Source organism: Trachinotus anak, unplaced genomic scaffold (assembly GCF_046630095.1).
Source record: "Trachinotus anak isolate AG129_WGS33_773 ecotype Australia unplaced genomic scaffold, CSIRO_AGI_Tana_v1 ptg000028l, whole genome shotgun sequence".
NCBI classification, from domain to species: Eukaryota; Metazoa; Chordata; class Actinopteri; order Carangiformes; family Carangidae; genus Trachinotus; species Trachinotus anak.
The window spans coordinates 11,581,433-11,604,829 of NW_027273879.1; the positions used below are offsets into that span (position 1 = coordinate 11,581,433).

General features: G+C 40.8%; 1 protein-coding gene across 1 annotated transcript in view; it reads right to left on the reverse strand.

Annotated features, from left to right (window-relative positions):
* Window positions 1–378: 378 nt before the first annotated feature.
* nnt (nicotinamide nucleotide transhydrogenase) overlaps window positions 379–23,397 on the reverse strand; it is a 33,288-nt gene continuing 10,269 nt past the window's right edge. The window contains exons 10-22 of the mRNA XM_071465621.1: window positions 22,545–22,698; window positions 21,044–21,205; window positions 16,841–16,951; window positions 14,398–14,543; window positions 13,938–14,133; window positions 12,996–13,229; window positions 12,294–12,454; window positions 10,566–10,745; window positions 10,056–10,215; window positions 6,362–6,443; window positions 4,991–5,109; window positions 4,140–4,255; window positions 379–3,096 (exon numbers count right to left, since the gene is read on the reverse strand). Coding sequence (XP_071321722.1) covers window positions 2,947–3,096; window positions 4,140–4,255; window positions 4,991–5,109; window positions 6,362–6,443; window positions 10,056–10,215; window positions 10,566–10,745; window positions 12,294–12,454; window positions 12,996–13,229; window positions 13,938–14,133; window positions 14,398–14,543; window positions 16,841–16,951; window positions 21,044–21,205; window positions 22,545–22,698 — 1,971 coding nt within the window. The 3' untranslated portion in view covers window positions 379–2,946. The remainder of the gene's footprint in view (window positions 3,097–4,139; window positions 4,256–4,990; window positions 5,110–6,361; window positions 6,444–10,055; window positions 10,216–10,565; window positions 10,746–12,293; window positions 12,455–12,995; window positions 13,230–13,937; window positions 14,134–14,397; window positions 14,544–16,840; window positions 16,952–21,043; window positions 21,206–22,544; window positions 22,699–23,397) is intronic.

Here is a 23,397-nt window from a genome sequence, read left to right on the forward strand (position 1 = left end):
GGCATCTTTTAAGCCCTGTTAGTTTCCTTATCTTTAGAAACTCACCTATCAAAGTCTTGATTTTTAAGTTAATGCTTACATTTTTTTTTGCACAATATGCTTATATTATTCGGTGTACTCTCTTTAAAGCAGCACCGCGCAGATTAAGTATGTGTGCCAGTGTGGGTACAACTCCTTCCCCTCATGATCCTTCATCCAGGTAATTGCAGCAAATATTTGAGTTTTCAACCCCCGCCGCAAAAAACTGGGCAGGTACTATTACCATCAAAGCTGTGGTAGACCTCAGGGAAAACTCTGCAGATCAACTTGTTTACCATTAGGGAATTCAGTTGCACCTTTACGAGTGTGTCAGGGAAGAAATGACACCTTCAGGCAACATCTAGTGTAAATACAGGTTTATTAGGGATGAAAATGTTCCATGATAAACAACAGGGGAAAAAACACATTCACAGTACATTTCATCGTTTTATCTCCTTAACATGGTGCATTGGAACATTGTACAACTTCAAAAAACCCATTGTTGCTCTGCACAAATATGATGCCTCTTTACAAAAATACTCTCAGGAAGAAGAAGAAAAAAAAAAGGGTAAAGGGGGACATTATTGGTAAATTTATTAAGGTTTTCCATCTCTCTTAGTTTGATCAATATCTCAAAAATAGCGGCAAGCTACAAATACTAAGCCGACAGTCTCAAGCTAATCGTCCCTAAAGGCTGCAGTTGTTTTTTGTTAATTGACATATAAGAACAATAACCCCTCACGAGCACTAATGACATCTGCAGCTCTACACTAGTACAACATACAGTAAACTCGCCAGCAGCAAACTGAGGTCTGATGGTTTAAAATGAAATGTGAACACAAAACAGAAGGCAATTGGTCAGGTTTAGGATATAAGGCGTGTGAATGGAAGATGACTGGTCCGTTAGACATCCCGTGGTAGATTCAGTAAAAGGTGATGGGTCTGATGAAGGTCCTATGAAAAACTATTGGTCAGTTTATGGAGAGGTAGGATAGTTGTCATGGTCAACGTATCAGGTCCCAGGATAACGAACTTCTTACAGTACTTGTAAAAATGTTAAATGTGACAAAGGCTGCTGACATGTCACCTCATGGGCTATTATAAATTCTTACTTATTCATCTATTGTATCATGACCATAAAAACAAATAGTAATTGAAATCATAATAAGGGATGGTAGCTGTCCAACCTTAAAAATTAAACTCAATGGACTAAGTTTCTGGTGTTTTTCATTTGGTCGGCTCAGCTGAGTAAGGGCAAATGTAGCGTGAGAGTTATGGTCAATTTGTCAATGACCTTTTTGGGCCGTAGAATCTATCCAGGTTGAGTGTAAAAGGGGAAGGTTTGGCACAACTTTATGTTCATGGTAATTGTTAGGCTTTAACAAAAGAGAGGGAAAAAAAAGACAATTTCAATTTAGAAATCCTCACTCAATAACGAACCATTCATGGATTCTGAAATGTGGCAACAAAATATAATTAAATAACTGCATTGTTTTTTTAGACATCACACAGCTGTCAGGTTAACATCTGGCACTACTTTACAAACAGTGATCCTTCATTTCCCTCTAGAGCAATAATGAGGACACACATACTGGAGTGGATGAGCCACATTCACTTATAAAATAACCCTTCTTTACCGCAGAACGCCAATGGCTAGCATCACATATACTATAATATCTAAACCACACAGGATGATGGGACACACTTGGTTCAAAAACATCATCAAATCCATTCAGCTATCAGAGCTACATGAGTGTTCGTGCAGTCTTTACTAGCATCACCGGGCAGCTGTGGTCTCAAATGTAAAGGTCACATCCATTTGGGTTTATTGCATTAAATGCTTGATAGACAAGGTCTGAATGGATTTTTCATCAGTTTTTGGATCCTTGTGTGATTACTGCACTAGAGGCATGGGTGGAGGCCACAAGACACACTCAAGTGAAAAGAAAAAAAGCAAATAGCATGAGTAGGATTGTGTAATCTATGGCTTCTAAAATGTGATCTCATAGACATTGTCTGGGTTAATGATAATTATTAGACCGAATACAAAAATCTTCCAATATAGTATAAAACTTGGACTGAAAGAACCTTACAAAAATGTTGCACTATTCTGCTTTTTTTCTTTTTACTAGTACAGAAAAAGGCATTGAGAGGAGAACACACGGTGTCTGACGTAGGCATTTCAGCAAATAGATCTATATGAAAGGAACATTAATTACCTTACAGTAACAAAAACAAACTCTGGAGAGTAAGGTGGAGGAGAGTCTTTACAGTGTGGAAAAATGTTAGTGCCTCTTTCTCAGATGGTTCACCTTTATATGTTTGCTTTTGTTCCTTATTCATTTAAATTCATCTAAAAATGTCCTTTAACGCCTATTTCCTAAAAAATATCTGAACAGTGAACTTTAACATATTTAACATCTTAATGCATCTATATTTCTGATTGTTGTTTTACATTAATATAGGTGTCTAACAATAAGATGACCCTCTATCAGTTGTTCCCAAAAATCACGTGTTGACATACCCTTCCTTTACTATCTAGAAATAAAAGAAATGTCAAAGAGAAAAAAGATCTGTATTTAAGTACATTACCACAGTGGGAGCACTATACAAAAACTACAGAATCTGCATTGCATGGCTCCTACTGCACATGCCTTTTTTTCCCCTTTTTTTTTGTTTTCCTGTTTTGTGTTTTTTTTTTTTCTTTTCTTTTTTACATCAAACCTTTTCTTTTATTTACAGATCATAGGAAGGGATTGCCAATTCTTTTTTCCTTAATGATCATCTTTGCTCACTTGATTGAGTCACAGTCAGACAAAGATGATCTTAATGCTGAAATACTTTTGGAAAAACTTTGCCTCATTGTCTTCTACTTCGCTCACTCCGAGTGTGCTCATTATGGGGGTTTCTGTTTGGAGCAGAGTCGCCTTACTGGCTCTGGGTCTCGCGGACCTTGGCTTGCAGGGCATCACAAGTCTTCTTGGCGTCGCCTAGCAACATTGCAGTGTTGGGCTTGTAGAAGATGGGGTTGTCAACAGCTGCGTATCCCACACCCAGGGAGCGTTTCATCACAACCACCTAAAAAAGGAGGAGATGCGGTGCACACAGACACACACTCATTAGCTCCTAATTAGACGATTACAGATGACAGCACTGAAGCAGGAGCTTTCAAAGAGAATTTTGGGGAGATGCAAATTCTGTCCGACTGACCCCAACTTTTCTTAAGTACTACCAGAAATTTCCCTTCATCCCTGCCATTATCTCCTCCTCAATGACCTCAACGTCTGTTGACCTTGGATGTAGAAATAAAGTGAATAGATTCTTTTTCTTTCAGCTGGGATGTTTGAAATTTAAAAAGCCACTTTGGTGAGTGGGCCTGAATTCCATCTTGGCTCAGATCTCACTAACATATTTAACAAACCTGTTTTCATTTAAACTACTGAGCGTCAATCAGTTTAATATCCCATTAGATACAATGCCTTTGTAGTTTGTTTGGACACTTAATTGAATATAGATGTATTTACTTGAGTTTGATTTGAGCAAAAGTCTAAAACTAGGAAATGTGAAAGTAGCTCATGGTCTGTGTTCTCACATGACCCCTGCATGCATCACTGGGCTCTTATTCATGACTATTTAAAAGCATTTGTGTGATTTCTTGTAAACCCAAATTGAGTGTCTCCGTGTGTTTCTATCTGTGCACCTGAATGTGTGTCTCTGTATCTGTGTGTATATATCGAAGTAAAATGTCCTCTTTGATTTCCCCAGGGGAAAGTGTGTGGAAACTAGTGGGAGCGCTGTATAAATCCCACATCTCGGATCGGTGCCAGCGCGATGCTCTGAATGTCGTCATTCCACAGCGACACAGGCACCACTAATGGGATCAGGATGGGACTGCACCTGGAACTGTAAGAATCTGTGTTTGTGTGTGTCTGTGCGTGTGCGTGTGTGAGAATGTGACCATGCAATTCTTCAGGTTTGTGTGTGTGTCTTCAAAAAGAGGCCTCTCTATGGGTGTGGACAACATTCAGTTGTGGCGATAAAAAAAATCTTCCACTCCACTTTATCTTTTTGGGGCTTCGAGACAACCCCATTATCACACACTCATGTCCCAGATGTCTCACCTGTTTAGACTTCCAGACCTCCAGCACAGGCATTCCAGCAATGATAGAGTTGGGGTCTTCCTGGGCGGCTGAGTTCACTGTGTCATTGGCCCCGATCACCAGGACCAGGTCAGTCTCTGATTGGACACGCAACAAATTCATTTTAAAAAGTTTATCTCCATCATTTCACATTACGTTCATATGAATTCTTTTTTTTTTTTTCAGCATTTCACTTTTATCTCTGAAGTGCAACATTTGCCTCAGACTTTTGTTTTTTTAAAATTACGTAATATCCTTTCCACAGCATCCAATTTCTTTGCTACACTCAATGTTTGGGAGTCAAACTTTGTTCAGTTTGTCTTCAAACCCAATTATGTCACGGTTTTGTAAAACATGTTGCAGCTCCTTTCATCAAACATGTGTCATACTCTAAATTAACAGTGCCAAGAATCATGTGAGTACTTTCAGTTATGGAGCAATATGTGTCCTGTTTTTGCGGATTGCGGATATGACTTGTGAGTTATGGCTCATTTAGTCAGAGATGGTGCATGATGGGATCAATATTGTGGAGGAAGTTTTCCAAATAGGTTTGGCTTTGACTGAGAAATCTCTGGAAAAATTAATTACTGTATGTTTCTGCAACAAGTGGTTTCCATGTTACTGACAAAAACAGAAAAGGAGTTGTTACTGTGTCTCTGTCGATTTCAAACTTATCTGAAGCCAGTATGGCATAAAGACTGAAAGCAGGGGCTGGCTCAGTCCTAATTACATTACTTACAAATGCAAGCTGCCTTCATTACAAGCTCTGTAGCTCTCGGGCACAATAATTCTCAATGAAGGTATGTAGGCCGATGAGAAGACATCGAACTTACCAGGGAAGTCCTCATTAATCTCCTCCATTTCCAGAACAATATCATACGGGACACCAGCTTCAGCCAACAGCACGTTGAGCTGACCAGGCATGCGGCCAGCCACCGGGTGAATACCAAACCTGAGCGAACAAAAGGCTCATTTTCATAAATACTTGGACACAGTCCCTCCTCTATAGACCTGGTTATTAACCACTATTAACTTTAACCTGACCTCCTTAAATCTGAGAGAAAGACACAAAAAAGGGAGAGAGGAGATGTCAGAGGTGGTTTGGGAGAGACCAAAATAAATGTAGTCCGGTGGAGGAGGAGACAATAAGATGGAGATTTTAGATAAGTGGAGCTGAGAGAAGTTTGTGATTATAGTCTGGTTACACACACTTCCCACTGCACTGGTCCACCATCTATTACCTGCTTACTATGTGTGCATGTGTGTGACTGGGTATACATAGCTCTCAAACTCAATTAGCCATGTCATGTAATCAGGGTAGGAAATTAACACCAGCCACTGAATTCTAGTGGCTGGCTCTTTCTTTATCTTTCTAGCCACTCTGACTGTGACCGACCACCATTTGGAGATTTATTTTCTATTTGTTCGGCGGGTTTAGGCGGACACAGAGTGCAGATGGCCTGTTGGTTCTGGGATCTATTAGTGACTGTGGCTGCCGATTGAAAAAGTCAGTTTCTGCCCTTCATGTTATTCCACGCAGTCTGTAAGCATAGGAGGACAGTGGGAAGTTGCAGAAAGTATGTTGTGCTTACAAACTTTGTACTGTTGATATATTGCAGTGTCCAAGAAGCACATGGAGGAGAAGAGGGGTTACAGAGGCAGGTACGAGGAGTCAGAAACGGAGGAACTGCGTTAGAATTAGAGAGCAGAACTTGGAAAGAGCAAGAAATCAGGGTGAAGGAGGTTTTTCTCTTTTTCACTGACCACCCACTTTCCTCTAATCAAGTACAAATGCTCTAAGTAGCAGCAGCTGCAACAGCCAGGATCAAACGACTGAGGCAGGACAATTACACAAGCTTCCGCTGTACCTTTCCTCTCCTCTCTTTTACATTTCCTTTTTCCCATGCTTTCTTTGCACACGGGTCTCTTCCTATCCGTCCTGCATCACCTCCATGTCATCCAGACCAAAACTACTTCTTTTCTGTCCTTTATGCTACAGTTTACATGTTGCATGGGGTAACATTGTTTTCTCTATTTCCTTCCCTCTTTTATCTACATGTACACACATCTGTGTGTCTAGCTTCACAACTCTGATTACCTGGGTCACCCTAATTATTACAATTAAATACATTCTATTAAATTAAATTAATAAATTCATTTTACATTCAGTGAATGTAAACTCATTAGTTTCATCGCCCCTTTACCTGACTTTCTTGCCAGCATCTTGAAGCATCTTCACCAACTCGGCGATGGGGTACTGGGCCTTTGCAGCACAGAGTCCATAACCTTAAAGAGATTTTAAAACAAAACAAGTCAGAATGAGCTGATATTACAGCCTAGTGCAGACTACGCAACTTTTACCACAATTTGTCTGTTCAAGACAAACTAGTGCGGAAAAACCCCGGTATCAGCACGGATGTCTCAACAGCTTGTCCAGTGCAAGCGGTTGTGAGACACGTCTTGACCTCATCATGAATTGTCCAAGACGCTATGACAGTTTTCAAACATGTTTGATTTTACTGTATCCAAAAACAAGATGTGTTTGAAGTTGGACCACCATAGAGATGAGTCTGATGCAGGAGATGATTATCCAATGAGAGCGCAACAGGAAACCGGGGACAGGGAGGGAGGAGGCAGTGGTCACACACACAGTTGACTTCTCGTACATTATAGTCAAATATTGCTTTCATTAGCTCCAGTTGCAGATCTCCCCTCAGCTCCTGTGGGGTCACTTGTGTAATTTGTGCATCCCCACACCATCATGACAACAGCCTGGGGACAAAAAAAATGTCTTGTACAGTAGTGTGAGCAGCACAGCAAGACTTAAGGCCCCTCTTAACTGAGTAGTTTCGGGGTGTCTGTTACAAAAGCTAATAATCACGGGAGAAACTCTGAAAACCCTGGTGTTAGATCACACCGTGAGACAAATCCAGCGACGGCCACCTTGGAGCTTTGGTGACCAGAGACAACCTGTGGCAAAAATTTAGTAAGTGTCAAAGATTTAGGTCCAAATTCTCACAGTGTGACTGCTGTGACATTACTGAATAAAGTTTTGTAAGAAACTCCACTTCAGAGGTTTTCCGATGCAGAGAAGTGTCAGTGCATTTTCAAAACAGCAGGGCATGTGGATCACGTGAGCTACTGACTTGCCCCTGCTGTCATAGGGTCTATTTGTTTCAGTTAACATCATAGTGCTATGAATCACTATGCAGTCATCCTACAATCTCAGTCTGACACAGATTTTCAGAGACCCATCTCGCACAATGCAACATGATATAAACTTGGGCGAAGTCACTCAACAATATACATGCAGTATACAAACACCAGAAATAAGCGTAAATACAAGTCCTTTTAGCCAGATGTCAACATGCTAACACACTGTGTGATAAGCAGCATAAAAACAGTCCTATCTGAGGTGGACAGTAGTGTGACTGACAGATGATGCAATGGTGTGGGTTGAAATCAACCTTCAACTGGAGGTGCACAACAACATTTCAAGCTGCTGCAAGCAACTTTAATGTGGTTTGATGATTTTGCTTTTAATGTTGTGAGAGTGGAGCAAGATAGGACAGAGGAGGAATACCACTTTAATATCAAACACATGACCCAGCTTCCAGAGAAATCCATGAGAAGTGATTTTAAGTTTCAGAAAAAAAATAAAACAAAAAACAATAAATGGCTGCTTCCTTGATGTTGGCTCTGTGTCGGGGTCAGCTCTGGGAGAGCTGCAGCAGTGATTCACTAATCAGGATTCAGCACCACTACAGTGTGAAGTCAGACATAAAGGTGAACAGTCTGGAGTGGGTCAGTGAACTGGTTTTAAACAAAGGAACTTATAAATGATTGACTGAATCCTTTATAATTTCTTTTATTTCACTTAATCCCTTTCTGTAACATTCTTTTGTTACCTTATTCTTACTGGGCTGCCTACGTGTCTTCATTTATTTTTAGTTTAACATTTACAATACACATAAAACCAAGTTTCTTACCATTTGGTAGTAGACAGGTGGCAATAAATTCTGTCTTTTTCTTATTTTTATGTTGGATTTTTTTCAAGTTTAATGATCCTAGTGTGTGGTACTTGATTTTTATCACACACAAACACAAAAACACGCCAAGCGATCCAGCGGTGTTCACAAGCCTTGTCACAACAACCATTCAGAAACTGTCTTGTTACAACACGCCAATCAAAATGACAAAGTTTTAAACTCAGCATGGTGGAAAAAAAGGAAAAAAAAAACAAAACATCTCTACAAGAAACATGGTTCGACTGTCTGCAGTACAGCTCCACGATTTAATGGTTTTCCCTTTTTTTACTTTCATTCCTTGTGCTTCCAATACTCTCTCTGGAGTTCTCCTATAAGAAAAACAAGTGGACCCAGACCATGGAGAGATGGGCCAGACGAAGCCAGGAAAACACTTATGTTTATCAGGCAGAGTCTTAACCGTTTCCACAGATGTCAATCAGGCAAAGTGACTGTGACGGCTCCAATTAGGGAGAATGGTCAAAATGGAAACAAGGGGACTGACTGAGAGCCGGCGCTGTGTAACAATACCAGTCTGACTACTGACGACTACAGCCGAGAAAAGGATTAGGTATTTGGATGGAATATGTAGTGAAACTAATGTCATTAGCAAAATCTTACTTACACACACTGGCTGGTGTGATGTATTAACACTCTACAGCAGATAAAACGAAATTTCAGACTTTCTTCTCCTGGTTTTGAGGCTTTGTGACACCTTGACTGAGCATCAAAGCCCTCAATCTACTCAAATTATTAAAAAACCTTCACAATTTGCTTCTTATTTTACTCCTCATATTAGCACTATTTTATGTTTTTCCTCATGCTTTTTGCTAACCTTTCAAAGAAATGTGCGGCACTTTATTATCCATCTCATCTTGGTGTGGTATTGTTTGAAGATCATTTAAAGAAAAGACATGAAAAAAAAAAACCCAACATAATTTTTCATTTCCACTCCTTCATTTCTCCTACTCTTTCAAACTCCAAATCTCTCTGGCCTGTTTTTGGTTTGAGCTGTCAGACGTATTCCTCTTTGTCTTAAAAAAGCGAAAAACAAAAGATGGTTTAATCTACATTGGATGTCGCTCCGTTTCTGTACTCCTCTCAACCATGTGAGCACTTAAATTTTGGAAGGCTTGTAAATTGCATTGTATACAGGCACTCAGTGCTGTGACTGGAATCACCAATTTGCAGGCTGGATGCCTTTAGTCTGTGTTTACATGTACCCACGCGAGTAAAACAACACTTTGAAACTGTGATTGCCTCACAACCGTCTGGTGAAACAACTGAACTGTCACTGGGCCACACAATGATGGTTTTAGAACAGCAGCTCCTAACAGTCCAAGTGGGAGGTTCAGACACGTATTTAGAGTCAAATATTGAAAACATGTGAAATGAAGAAAGCCCATGTAGGTGGAACAAAGGTTGGACCCCATGCTCTAACCCCAAAAAAGCAACTAAGACCCAATCTTGAACGTAGCTTTTGAATTGTCAACAAAAACCCAACATACCCTCACATCCCATCGAATTTTCCCTTGACCTTGCGTACATACACTGCACTGTAGAATGTCTATTTACCACGGACTGACGACCACACAGAAACCTGAGAGTGTGTGTGTGCGTGTCTGTGTGTGTGTGTGTGTGTGTGTAGCCGCTCTACCATGACTTGTCAATTAGCCTAGCAAAATGGTGATGTAACATGGGTCAAGAAAAGGTTAAATAAACAGAACACACACTCTGCGAATGCTGAAAAAAAAAAAAAAAAAAAAAGTGACTGGCAAACTCAAAGTACCATGTTTTTCCATTCACGCACAAGACCTCTTAAGTGTGTGCAGGGGTATGTGTGTGTGTGTTCTTGTATTTGTGCGCGTCTTACCTGGAGTGATGATTATGTTCTGGGACTCTTTAATCATGTCAACGGTCTGATCCACGTTGACCTCGGTGTGTGTGCCTGTGATCTCCATGGGCTTTCCCGTGCCGGTGGAGGACGTGCCGTAGCCTCCCAGGATCACATTAGCCAGCGAACGGTTCATGGCCTGAGAGGGGAGAAAAGATATTTTGTATTTCCTGTTTTATTGTTACCTTAGCTTAACTGATTGTTTACAGCAAATTGTGGCAAACTGAGGAAATTTGCAAAGGAAAAATCCTCTTGAAAACACACATGTGAGACTTGAGACTTTCCTGAAATACAGGGACTATACTATCTTTCTGTTATGGTAAACTTAGAGTCCCTCCTGGTGGACAGGAGAGGAACAACCATATGAAACAGCGTGCGCTCATGTACAATCACTCATCAAATTAAGTACTTTACTTTAGAATTTCAAACAGTGGTTCTGGGACATTTCAGTGGATTTGGTTCTTTAAACCGAGACTGTGCTCTACTCACCACACACATGATGTACGACAAAATGGCTCCAGACGAGCCGATGAGAGCTCCAACGATGGTCAGCAGGTTGTTATTGAGCAAGAAGCCCTCGGCGCACAGGGCCCAGCCTGAGTAACTGTTCAGCACGGTGATTACCACTGGCATGTCAGCACCTCCGATAGCTGCTGTCAAGGTTACACCCTGAAGGAAAATAAAACAGGAGCCCAGTTTCATCTACTGCCGTAATCAGATTAATACAGTTTAATACAGTGATTACAGCAGACGTGAGGGGAAAAGAAGACAAGTGATCCGCAAAGGACAAGAAAAACATAACAAAGTATGAACAAATTCTCCGTCCATCATAACTGGAATTAGTCAGTTTAGTGATGCACACTTGGAATCTCACTAGAATGCCTTAAAAAAAAAACATCCAACCTTTTCTCTTCCACAGGAGAGAAAACACTTTTCCAGTTTCAGGTATATTTTTCACAATCAAATCCACAGCACACTGATTTTTTTGATTCACCCAGGTGCACATCAGAGATTTCTCTTGTTGATATAATGAAGGTAAATTTTTAGGAACTTGTTCAAGTGAAGGAATACATGCTCGTACAGCAGATAAAACATTACACTGTATTTTAAACCTTGACTGGAGATCAGACAGAGATATTTTAAACAACATCACATACAACTGTAACTGACATGATATCCATCCAACCTCTGGGGACTCACTGATCATTTTTTCTGGGACCGAGTCCAGCTGCTGATTTTCCCAGTAACACATAGATATGAAGAGCAGCAGAAATGCTGAAACGGCAGGACAACACTGTGTATATATTTTTTTCTTTTTATGGTAATTACATTAGTCTGTGCTCTCTGCCTTTGGCTGCTCTGCCTGGATTCACTTGATTATAATCTATTTTCAGAAACTGTAGAACTGTAAAACTCAACCTCTCGAGAAAATACTACCAATGACTGCAGTATCTACTTAGACTGTTTGATTAAACACAATTCAACACAATCACTTTCTTTTCTTCTGCTCACACAGTAAAAACTGATGATGACCTGTCATGATCAGCAGCCACTTGACTGTTATGTGCAAAGTTTGGAGATTTTGTTACAGTTAATGTCTTTAAAGCAGCTCGTGTCAGTTACAATAACCTACAGCAGAAACATTGTTCTTAAACATTTTGCCACTCATGCAAGAGGTTGATTTGCCTTAGACTGAGCATTTACTCCTACTAAAGAGAAAATATCTACATTGTGCTGCTGACCGTGGACATCTTTGTCTCTGACAAACTCTGCGGCACGTTTTTAAGCGTTAAGCATGATTTAACAATGGCAGAGCCCAATATAATGAGTCAAATACAAGCAGGAACCTGGCACATATACAAAGTCAAGCCTGTTTGCCTCTATGGCAGGCAGACTATTTCCAGCTCTGTGCTCAACACTGAATGAATTTCTGGGCAGTTACTGTTTCCTGTGCGAGAAGCCTCTTTCTTGACTTTTTTCAGTAAATCCCCTCCGTTGTCTCTTTTCTAACATATTACATCCTCGTCTGTCTCCAGCATTAAATTCTTCTGACTCTTTTATGCCTTTTCCCCTTCCTGATGTTTATTAAAGTCTTTTACCGACATTCTTACATGTTCAGCCTGTCAGCATGTAAGAAAAATCCAATCAGATTTTTCTCTTCAACGGCCTCAATGAGTGTAAAACCAGACTTCAGAAATATGAAAACACGTGGCGTACCATGACGGCCGAGAGGGCAGAGACAGATCCGAGACAGGTGAGGCCTGTGGTGTAGCTGGGATCCAGCATGTAGGGAATCATCCCACCAACGCATGCTGCCATAAGACTGGCGTTGAGAGCATGACGAGCAGGAAGCATCAAGGGAGCACTGTTCAGCAGACCTGCACCGAGAGAAAGAGAATGATGGGAAGACGAGAAAATGGTAGAGGTTAGGCATAAAAAACACCACTAATAAAAGAAAATAAACACATTCATTTATCATTCAGCTGTGAGCCTCTCATGGACAGGACAAATCAAAGTGGTAGACTTCATGTAGAGTTCTTCTTCAGCAGCCACCACTTAAGACTTGTCATTAACTGAAAGTCATGCTCATGCATAATTTGTCATTATGAAACACTTGCAGCCAACATGGAAATTACAGTGTGGCTGCTAGGACTGGTTCCAGCACATGAACCTGATGAACTCATTTTCTTTTCCATTTAAAGCAGGCGACAGCGGGTATGAAGCATCAGATCTTCCCTTGTTGATAATTACAGTACGACCAAGCTGATGCGTCATCTGTCTGCAGCTTAAGACATATACGACTAATTCTTTTTTTGAGTTACTCAAATAAATAAAGCTCTCATCATATCTATGAGTTTAGGCCTTCATATTGTAAGCCCTCCAGGGAACATTAAGCCTATTCAGCTGTGCTCCTCTCACCTTGCAGTTTGCCGTACGCCACCAAAGAGCCACTGAAAGTGATGCCACCGATGTAGGTGCCGAGGTATGCGACTATCTTGGTGAGGTTGGCTGCGGGGTCTGTGGCGAAGTGGGGGTACTCGATCATGTATTCGGCCACACAGGTGAGCACGGCAGCCAGCCCCACCAAGCTGTGGAAGGCGGCCACCAGCTGGGGCAGGTCAGTGATCTGGATCTTCTTAGCGATGGTCAGGCCTAGAGAGATAACGCATAAATAAAGTTCAGTGGCCCTGACAGACCCACACACAAATAACATGCAAAATGCAAGCATGTGCGCACGTGCACACACGCACACACACATGCACACACATACTCAGAGGACTGCTGGGAAGTGAGTCCATCTGAAGGACCAGGTGTTGCTGCTGAGGCCTGTTTGGGGAAATTCCAAGTTTGTGAGTAGGTCTACACTGTCTGTGTGTGTGTGTGTCTGTGTCTGTGTGTGTGTGTGTGTGTGTGTGTGTGTGTGTGTGTGTGTGTGTGTGTGTGTGTGTGTGTGTGTGTGTGTGTGTGTGTGTGTGTAAACCTTGCAACGTAGCTACATTTGGAAAAGGGCATTACTCTCTCTGTGGATAATTTAGTCTTGGTTTCAGCTTTGTTACTGGAAGAATTAGCATTTAAATGATTAAGCTGTTGTGAGTGAGCGAGAGAAAGTGAGTAATGCCTGATGCTGATCATTTCGACAAACCTCCTGGGTCTGAGGGGGAGTTAGTCATGCTGCATTTGATGTAAACATCACAGAGAATCTCTGCGCTCGGCACACCTGCTACTTAATCTGGCCAAGCTCGTAATCAATGTGCGCACACAAGGCAAAATCCATGTCCACTAATTTACAAGCTCAAGAGGCGCTCCATCATCTGCAAGTCTGCCTCCTCTTTCCTTTGACGTAAAAATACGCAGACTCACCAGCAGTGCCACCTACAGCCATGGCTGCGCTCATCTGTGCCAGGAGCTCAGGACTCGGTTTGAGGGCACCCAGAGTGGCAATGACCCCTCCGGCGACTCCCATCATGCCTAACGCGTTACCCAGACGGGCTGTGGTCTGGTTGGAAAGGCCGGCCAGGGCACCGACACAGCACAGACCTGAGCCCAAGTACATCATCTGGTGAGAGAGACAGAGAGAGAGAATGGAAAAAAGGGGTTATAGACAAGGATTGAGGGACCACACGATGAGGAAAAAAAAGGCCAAATGATTCACTTGGAAGGTCCTGTACAACATCTGGGCAAACAAAGAATACATTTGGAGGCTGATTAGCCAACTTTTACATGGTCATGGGCTGAGGGACTGAGAAAAGGATTTCTGTAGGAAACCACAAATACATGCTTGAACTAAACATATGGAGATGGCATAAACATCCTCTCACACCTGCTCAATGTTGTAACCAGACTGCAGAGCAGCAGCATAGCCTCCAACAAAGACGCCTCCAGGAAGCAGATAGAGGTAGTTATACTCTGGAGGATCAGTGGGACGCTTGAACATGTCCAACATCTTCTGTGTCACCAGGAAACCACCTGGGTGAGAGACAGAGAGAGTGAATATACCTGCTCTTAAAGAGGCACAAAATCAGATTTTAAAAAAAGAACAAACAGAATAGCTATATACAACAAAATCCTTATTGACGAAAAAGAGCAAGAAGTCAAAAAAAAAAAAAAAGAGTGAAAAGTTTAAGGTGCCTGAAATACATGTGAGATATATTTTTAGACAACAGGTGTTTTAAAGCCAATCGCTAAAATCTGTTCCCAAGCGCAATAACCAATGTTAGGAATTTAATGACTCTACTTTATGTCAGTGTAAATATTTCAAGTAGAAAATATCAAAAGTGTCAACCTGGGAGCAGACAGTGTCTCACTGCTTTATAGGAGATCACTTTACCGTGTGTATGTCTCCCTTTTTCCCCTCTGGCATGATTATAGCCACGTGCACACACACATGCACCCATACATACAAGGGTGAATGAGAGGCTAGCACCTGCTTCTTTTCAGTTCATGTAATTTTAGTCTTAGACTGTCCCAGTTAAAACATGCAATAACAATCAGACTCCTATTATTGCAGACCAATCTGTGTCAATATATTAATATGGAGGAGGGGTCATGTATTTAAACAACGCAAAGCCAGTATCCACTCATTTCTTTTGGTTATTTTTTCCCCCTCAGAATGGGTCTGCTGGCACTATATTTAGAAAGCTTGAAAAAATAAAAGTAAATCAACAACACTGTCTTCAGGTCTAATAGAGTCCATCTGAAATCCTAACGTCATCCATATTTGCAGTCAAAAATAATTTCAGTATTATTTTTTAATTTGCTGTTAATATTTTTTATTATTAAAAGGAACATGAAAAAAAAGTCCCTCAGGATATGTTAAAAATGCTACTTTTCTGTCAAGCTATCCAACCTGCAGAGTAGTATCAGCAGCGCACTTGGTGGATGTTTGGTTGGTTGCAGTTTCAAGGTTGAAAATGAAGCGGTTTGATTTTCCTTAGGCTAGAAAGTTCTCGATCTACGCAGACGAAGAACGAATGACTTCCTGACTGGTTAATGCACAGACGGGGGGAGCAATCATGAAACCCAGAAACACTACATATTAAATTTCTCCCTTTAGTGTCATGATATTATTCCTCTACGGAGCGCGCAGGACATGTGATTTTACAGAGCAGAGTTGTACTGTACACTGTAGGAGAAGATAATGTAATTTATTTCAGTTGTAAAGAAATACAGTAATCAGTCAGGCAGTGAATTCACTTGAACTTTCTCGAAAACTGTTTCTTTTAAGCCGACTATAGCCAGAGCTACTGATAAGAATTAGCTCAATGACTGAAATGAGTGGCCTGGTGTCTGAATTTCCTTATTGGGATCAATAAAGTACTTTTTATCTTTTATCTTTATTTATCATTTGGTGCAATAAAAAGACAGAATCTAATGAGGCCAGGTGGCTCCAGGTGTCTTCCAGAGATTTCCACATTTTATAACTGTGGAGACATGGAGGGAACAAAAAAAATAAGACAAATTCAGGGTCTGTTTTATTGGAGCTAAATTTCACCATTGTGTTTCGTCACTTGCCATGGAATGTTTTTTTCTCTTCCCAGGGGTTTATGGGTAATGTGGTGAGCCACTTAGAAATGTCCGTGTGGAACTGAACCCATGGAGAACATCCAAAATGAAATCAAACAGTGGGAAAGAAACTAGGTATTTCTATAAAAGCTGTGGTATTTTCACTTTAGTTAAGGGACCTAAAACACTAAAAAAGTGGTGATGCTACAGAGCCCGAAGGGTTCGTGATTTGTTGCAGGATTTACAGCCTTTGCTTTGAACTTAAAACCTTGTGGTGTCCTGCATCTCTCACACACAAAACTCAAACGTGGTTCTGTGCAGCATTAACAAACACACACAGACATGGGGCTGAACTCATCCATTATGCTAGTTATCTATTCATTTGCTTGCATCAAAATCTCCACTGGTGTCTAATAGGAGAAATTAAAGCTAATTCATGGCTCAGTTCTTCAGGCACTCTCTGGTTCCCAGGTCTATTAGAGAGTGATGAGTATTATAATGACTCCAGGAACACTTTGTCATTATAATGGGGATTATTAAGGGGAATAGCAGGAATGAATGTGTGTGGTCCAAGCCCAAACCACAGACTCTGGTCTGAGCAGGTGGGTTGAAAGGGCAGCTGCAAAACTTGGTCGAAAGGCATGTTATTGTATAATCAATATAAAACATTTCAATCTTCAGCCTAAGTTGATATTTTATTGGCTTTAGGTTGCTGTAACTGGCAGGGATCACTGTGAGGTGTCTATGTGCGGGTGACTCACCAGCAATGTTGACCGAGGAGATGAAGGCGGCGAGTACAGCCAGTGTCTCAGCAGTAGTTGTTGGGGTGTAGCCTCCTCCCATCAGGGACAGACCACCCACAGCCGTCAGACCTGCACAACACAGATATTTTAGTATTCATGAACCTCAACTTTCATGATACGTTATACAGGACACTGGTGAAGATGTTACAAAAACAGCAGAGGAGAATTCAGACAGTCGCAGCAAAAATTCGTCTTAACAATGATTAGATTCATTTCGTCAGCACATTCAAAGACTCATTTTAAAGCTGTCTTCTTAAACTCAAAACACTCTGCTTCCCAGATTGCAAAAAGAAAAAAAGAGAGATAAAAAGAGAAGGAAAAAGAAAGAGAGGGTGGGTGGGTGTGTGTGTGTGTTTGTGTGTTTACCAAAAGAGGCTCAGGAAACCTTGATAACATCAGTCCCGTAATGACTTACAGGCAGTAAGATGCAATAGACAGCACCCCTGGAGCCTGCATTCACACAGACTTGTTTGTGTACAATTCAAGTTCAATAACAGGTAGTGTGTGAGTGTGTGTGTGTGTATGTGTGTGTGTGTGTATATGTATGTGTATGCGTGCGAGCGGGTTTGTGCTTTAAATAGTGTTAGATTGGATTTTCAAATGAGGAAAATGTGAAGTTTCACCTCTTCTCACCTTGTCTCCTGAGTTTATAATCATGTGTGTATATCAGCTCCTAAACAAAGCAAGTTTCAAACGCTGCCAAACATCATTTCACAACTTTCACGACATAAACACAAGGTAATTTTAAATTTCCATTGTTACAAAAGAGAACAGCTCCAACGGGAAGTATTTAAGTTCAGTGTGATGAGCATAGGAAAAGATTGAAACAACCTTTTCAAGCATTTGTTGTTTGGTTTCAGGCTGCTAGTCATCAACTTTTTTCCATATGCTAATGATTAGCATTTTTTTTGCTGCTGGCACAGGTGCAAGCCGGTGTCCATAAGGTAACTAGATATGTGCAAATGCACTGTTACACAGCTCATATATCTGACCTGCAACTTTTGTATGCCTACAAATACACATGTTTCTCAATGTTCAGCAGCAGTGATGCTAGATTAGATTAAGCATGGTCTATTCTGTCCTGGTATCGCTTGTGTTCTAGTGAATCAAATATCAGATTGATCTTAATTACAAACTTCTTTATTTAAAATCATATTCCATCCCAGGAGTTCCTTCATTACATCAGTTTAGTTTTAGGGATTTTTTTCTTTTTTTCATTTGTTTGCCTTTATTGAGTAGGTAGATGGGTAAAGACCACAGACATAAAGATGGGCGTAGCCTCCGTGACATCACCCACAGGTTTCTGAAGAGCAGTTTTGAAGCTCAGAATGAGCTGCTCTGCCGTCGCCATCTTGGCAGTGCCTGACTCTGTGAAGAGGTGGGGCTCATGTGGAGTCAAGATTTTGGCTGGTTTGTGGGAAGCATGTGCTCAATTATACACAAATTTAAGCCTTAAGTACATTTAAACAGGTGAGTCATATAAAAATTCAGCCTTTGTACAGTTGTCATGAAGGTGGAAATTAGCCATTAGTTTCACAGCTATATCTCAACCAGCTGGATTAGGAGCATTACACAGATGGATATTTGGGGATTGTGCTTGAGGTTTTCATACTGTGTGTGCATTTAGCCCATTTAATTAAGCCTTTCAGATTGATCAATGATATGATTTCCTATTTATTATAGCTAGAGACACTCTCAAATAACACAAAATAAACCTATTATTAATCAAGAACAAGAGGTAATCATTAATATTGACTGATAAACTGGTAATTTACTATATATTCACATCCCTTACATTCCTAAGACTGTATTGTGTCCAATCAGAAGCTGAACATGGTCATTTATTTATGATTTACAAGGGAACATGGTAAAGCCAAGTTACTATCAAAGGGTTTTCAGTCTAAAAGAAAAAGAAAAAAAAGGTACAGTTACACTACTTAAGTGGAGATTAAAGGCATGCCTGGCTATCAAAACCAACAGATTAGCCAGAAAGAAAGCCAATAGGCATCATGAACCGACACACACACACACAAACACACAAACACACACACACACACACACACACACACACACACACACACACACAGCGTGGGCCAATGGCCTGTAGGTGTGCCTCTGCTACAAACATCAGGTACCAGGCTACAGGCAGAGTGTAGCTGTGAATCAGTGCTCTCAAGTAGATTAAAGCTTTTATATCAGACACCAGATGTTAAGATGTTCTTCAATGAGCTATTGGATATGAAACCAGTGCCTGAAAGATTTAAGATGACCCACCAGTCAGAGTCACTACTGGTTGTAACACTATAATCTCCCCATGAAGAATGAAACTGTCCCTCATGCAAACCCTAAATTCCAATACGATTCCCTAATGTCTGAGTGATTGTGTGTGTGTGTGTGTGTGTGTGTGTGTGTGTCTTTATGATGCCTGGCACAACAACAGAATTTTGTTGGTCTCACTGTTTCCATAACCGCAGTCAGTCAGTGACAGAAAAAAAAAAAAAAAAAAAAAAGGTAAAAAGGCCGCAGCAAATATGAAGGGAAAAATACCTGGACAGGGAGGAAAGGGAGAGAAAAAGAGATGAAGACAAATACAGGGCAGACAATGTGAAGAGAAGAGAGCTTTAAAATAAACTTAACACTAATTCATTTCTTTTATTTGTGGCCTCAGAATCTACTGATATCCAGAGATGTTCTTGCAGAGTTATGGCTTTTAGACTGATCCCATTACACGTTCAAACTTTTAAACATCACATTCAAAGATTGAATTTGACAGGAGCTGCAGATAGTGAATTGTTTAGCGAAATAAGGTATAAAAGGATATTTAGACCAAGAGGAACAAGGAAAATTGTGTGAAGATGTGAATGTGAAATGGGGTATAGGTGTCACTAATAAAATTTTAAAGAAAGTGAAAACTGTCTCTTGGTTGTTACACTGCTGGGACACCACCACCGAGCTCTGATGTCCTGCTGTGTGCACGAGTAAACGAGCAAAGGACTTCCCTGACCCTCAAAGATCACCGGCAGTGTGTTACTTCCTACCCTCAGTGTGGGTCTTCAAGTGATCAAAGCCATGGGAACACACACATGCACTTACCTCTCTAACCTCTTAACCCCTCTGTGTTAAGCAGCAGCAAACAATAAGGACACAATCTTTAAAGTTTTTATTTGGACTAAATGGCAAAACCCCAGAGCGCAACAGCGCGGCTGCAGAGATCTTTGAGCTTTAGCCTATGTTTTCATGTTTTATGATTTGTTTTGAAATATTTCATTTGTGCTGTAAAGTGTTAATATATTGTATTATACTTTGATGGTGTTTTGTATATATTTGTTCTCTATGTCACATTCTTTTGTTCTGCTTTTATGTGCTGGAGAGCTTTGGACATTTACTCTTCTATTACATTAAGCTAATTAAATTTCATATTTAAGTGTCCACGAGGAAGACTATGCTCTAATGTATTTGTACTCCTATATATTTTATGTTATTTTTTTAATCTGTCTTATGGCTTGTCTTATCAGCTTTCCAATAAGCTGTGAAGCATTAATCTGAATGAAAGATGCTACACAAATACATTTTGACTGAATAACTGACTTGAGGAAGACTGCAACTGGTACAGACCATTTCTGAAGAGCTAATTTGAAGTTAAAGTTGCATGTGACTTTGAGTCACAACAGTCCTGTAAACTGTGATGTGGGTAACTACAGCCTATGTGGACCTGCTGCAGGTTACGGGACTGTCATGTCTCAGGATGGGTAGTATTTTGTAGTTAATGTAGAGATCGCTTCTATCAGGGGGACAGATTGAAAAAAGTCTGGACACTGACCTAAGCTCTGTTTTTTTTTGTGTTTGTTGAAGAGATATTATCTCTGGCTACGAGATGCCGACAAGGACGTTGAGTGTGTGGATTCTACTTTATTCAGTCTGGCCCTGCCAAGGAGCTAACAATAGTTAACCAGCTGTCTGCAGATATCCAGCTGATGTCTTGTCTCACTCATTGAATACAGATCAAATTTAAATTCTCAGGATAAATTCTATGAAGCGCTTTATGCAACATTGGTATTTATCTGATGTAAGTGAATCCTGAAAAGTCAAATCAGTTCTGGACTTAGTGCATCGAAATCAGGAAATCAGCGGCAATATCCTGCCTTATTGACCACAACTAACCTGAGATGGCGTTGGTGACAGACATGAGGGGGGAGTGCAGAGCAGGAGTGACCCCCCACACTGTGTGGTATCCAACGATCCCAGCAAGGCCAAAGGTGGTGACCATCTGAGTGAAGGCGGCGTTGGGGGCCGACAGACCCAGACCCAGCAGGGTGGCAACACCTGGCACAAACAGAGAGATGGAGACATAAATGGGAGTTATTTTAGCAACTAGGGACATCATTTGTTTAAATATTCTGCAAGTAACTGATACAAAACACTAAAACAGATTTGTTCTTAAGCGTCGTGTGCAAGTGATTAAAGAAAATCTGTGGCATCCACCAAGTTTCTGGACAAGTCATGTCCATAGAGTCTGCCTTTCTCCCCAAAGAAAAAATAAAAACACTTTGACTTTAGATACAAAACACTTGTACAATCAACCCTCACAGCAAAACAGTAAAAGAGTTTTAGGATAAGAATATGGAACATGAATGGACATTGCCATTCTGGTGGTACAGTGGTTCCCAACTTTTTTGCCTTCTCAGATTTTTCCATGTCTAGAGGCCTAAAGACATGAACTATCCAATACTTCACAAAAAAGAACAAACCAAAGACTACAGGGAAGCTAAAAAAATAAATAGGATGCTACAATATATATATATATATTTCTTTCTATGATGTTATCATCTTTCAACCGCTCTGTTAATAGCAGAAGTGTAACAGTGTAATCTCTGGATATAGAGATTTCCCTAACTCTAAGCACATCTGGTTGACTGTAAGATGTTGTTATGTGGAGGCATCTGACCACCCATGCTGTCCTTATTTCCTGTTACTTGAACTCACATCAATATATATATTTATCAATCAAAGAGAAATTTCTCTGGTTAAATTTGCTACACTGGTGTCATGTAACAATCTTTCTTTACCAGGCTGTTGGAGCAACATAACTTGTCTCTGTCCATGACAGTCAATACAAAAACATTAAAATGACTATGTTACATGCCAGGCTAATAAGCATGTAACCAGCACTAACCAACTTCTCACTCTTTAAAAACAGAGCAGTTAACATCAGTAGCTGTGTGGTGGTGTTAAGTAGGAAACTACTCCAGCACCTAAACAATGTGTGAACCACATTAACTGCATGTGGTGCACTTACGCAGAGGGCTGCATGGCACCATGGGAACCACTCACTACAGCACTACATCAAACAAACACTCAGCGTGACACTGTTTTTACAATGCACACTTCCTGACACTAACAGGGTGTCTGTCTGTGTGTGTGTTTGTGTGTGTGTGTGTGTGTGCATGTGCATGCTTGTAATCTGCCTCTGTCACTTCTCACCTCCTGTGCACATTCCAGCAGTGACCTAAAAAGCTGACTATTAACCTGTCCGTCACCTTCTGGCTAGACCTCAACATCCCTTAAGACCCAATTTACTCAGACTTAGCGTCGCCCTGATTTCTCTACTTAACCAGAAAATCTCAATTTAATGGCACCTTCAGTTTCAATGGTGACAACTGACCTCCAGTGTACACTCCAGCAGTGGTGAGTGTAGCCCTGAAGGGGGAGATGTGTGCCGCCTTCTCTGCCTCCAGTTCCTGGACAGACTTGGGTTTAGGAGGGGCCGCAATGGGCACATTGTTAGGCTGAGGAGCGGGGAACAGGTTCTTTCCATTCTGAAAGTAACAATAAATAAAGAATGGTACAATGTGAAAGGTAGAAAGAGGGAACCTTTACCTTATAGAGAAGAGAGGAAAGGTCAGTGAGGGCAGCCATGATTTAGTGATATCAACAATATCAAATGACATTAATTAAGAGGTGATTTGAAGTCTGCCTTTATTCCCTGATCTCATTACCTGATTCTCGGCAATGACCTCGGCTGCATTCGTAAATCTGAGAAACATTAGACTATGCTGTCAAGATCAAAGTGAGCAAACTAATGATCAGTGGGTACAGTAACTAAAATCTGTACTTCAGCATCATTTATAAGATCTGTGACCACTGCTGTGATCAGATATGGGTAAAAACACTGTCTGCAATCTGTGTTACTTGAAAAATTGAACCTAGCTTGACTGCGACTGATTACAGCAAATCATTTAAGGATAAATAAATAAATAAATAAATAAGAACAACCTTGAGTATGTATGTCTCTTCCACACAGACTAGTTCCAGGTTACATCCATGTTTATCAAGAGTCATATAACCCAACCTGAACGTGTTGCCCATGTGGAGTCACAAAAAATACAACCCACATCTTAAGTCTGACAAATCCTTATTACTCAGACACAGTAAAGGTACATCTTACTGGTGCACAACATGGATACTGAAGACATAAAGCCAAATCTACAGTAGTTGCAGTGGTGGAGCATCACTGC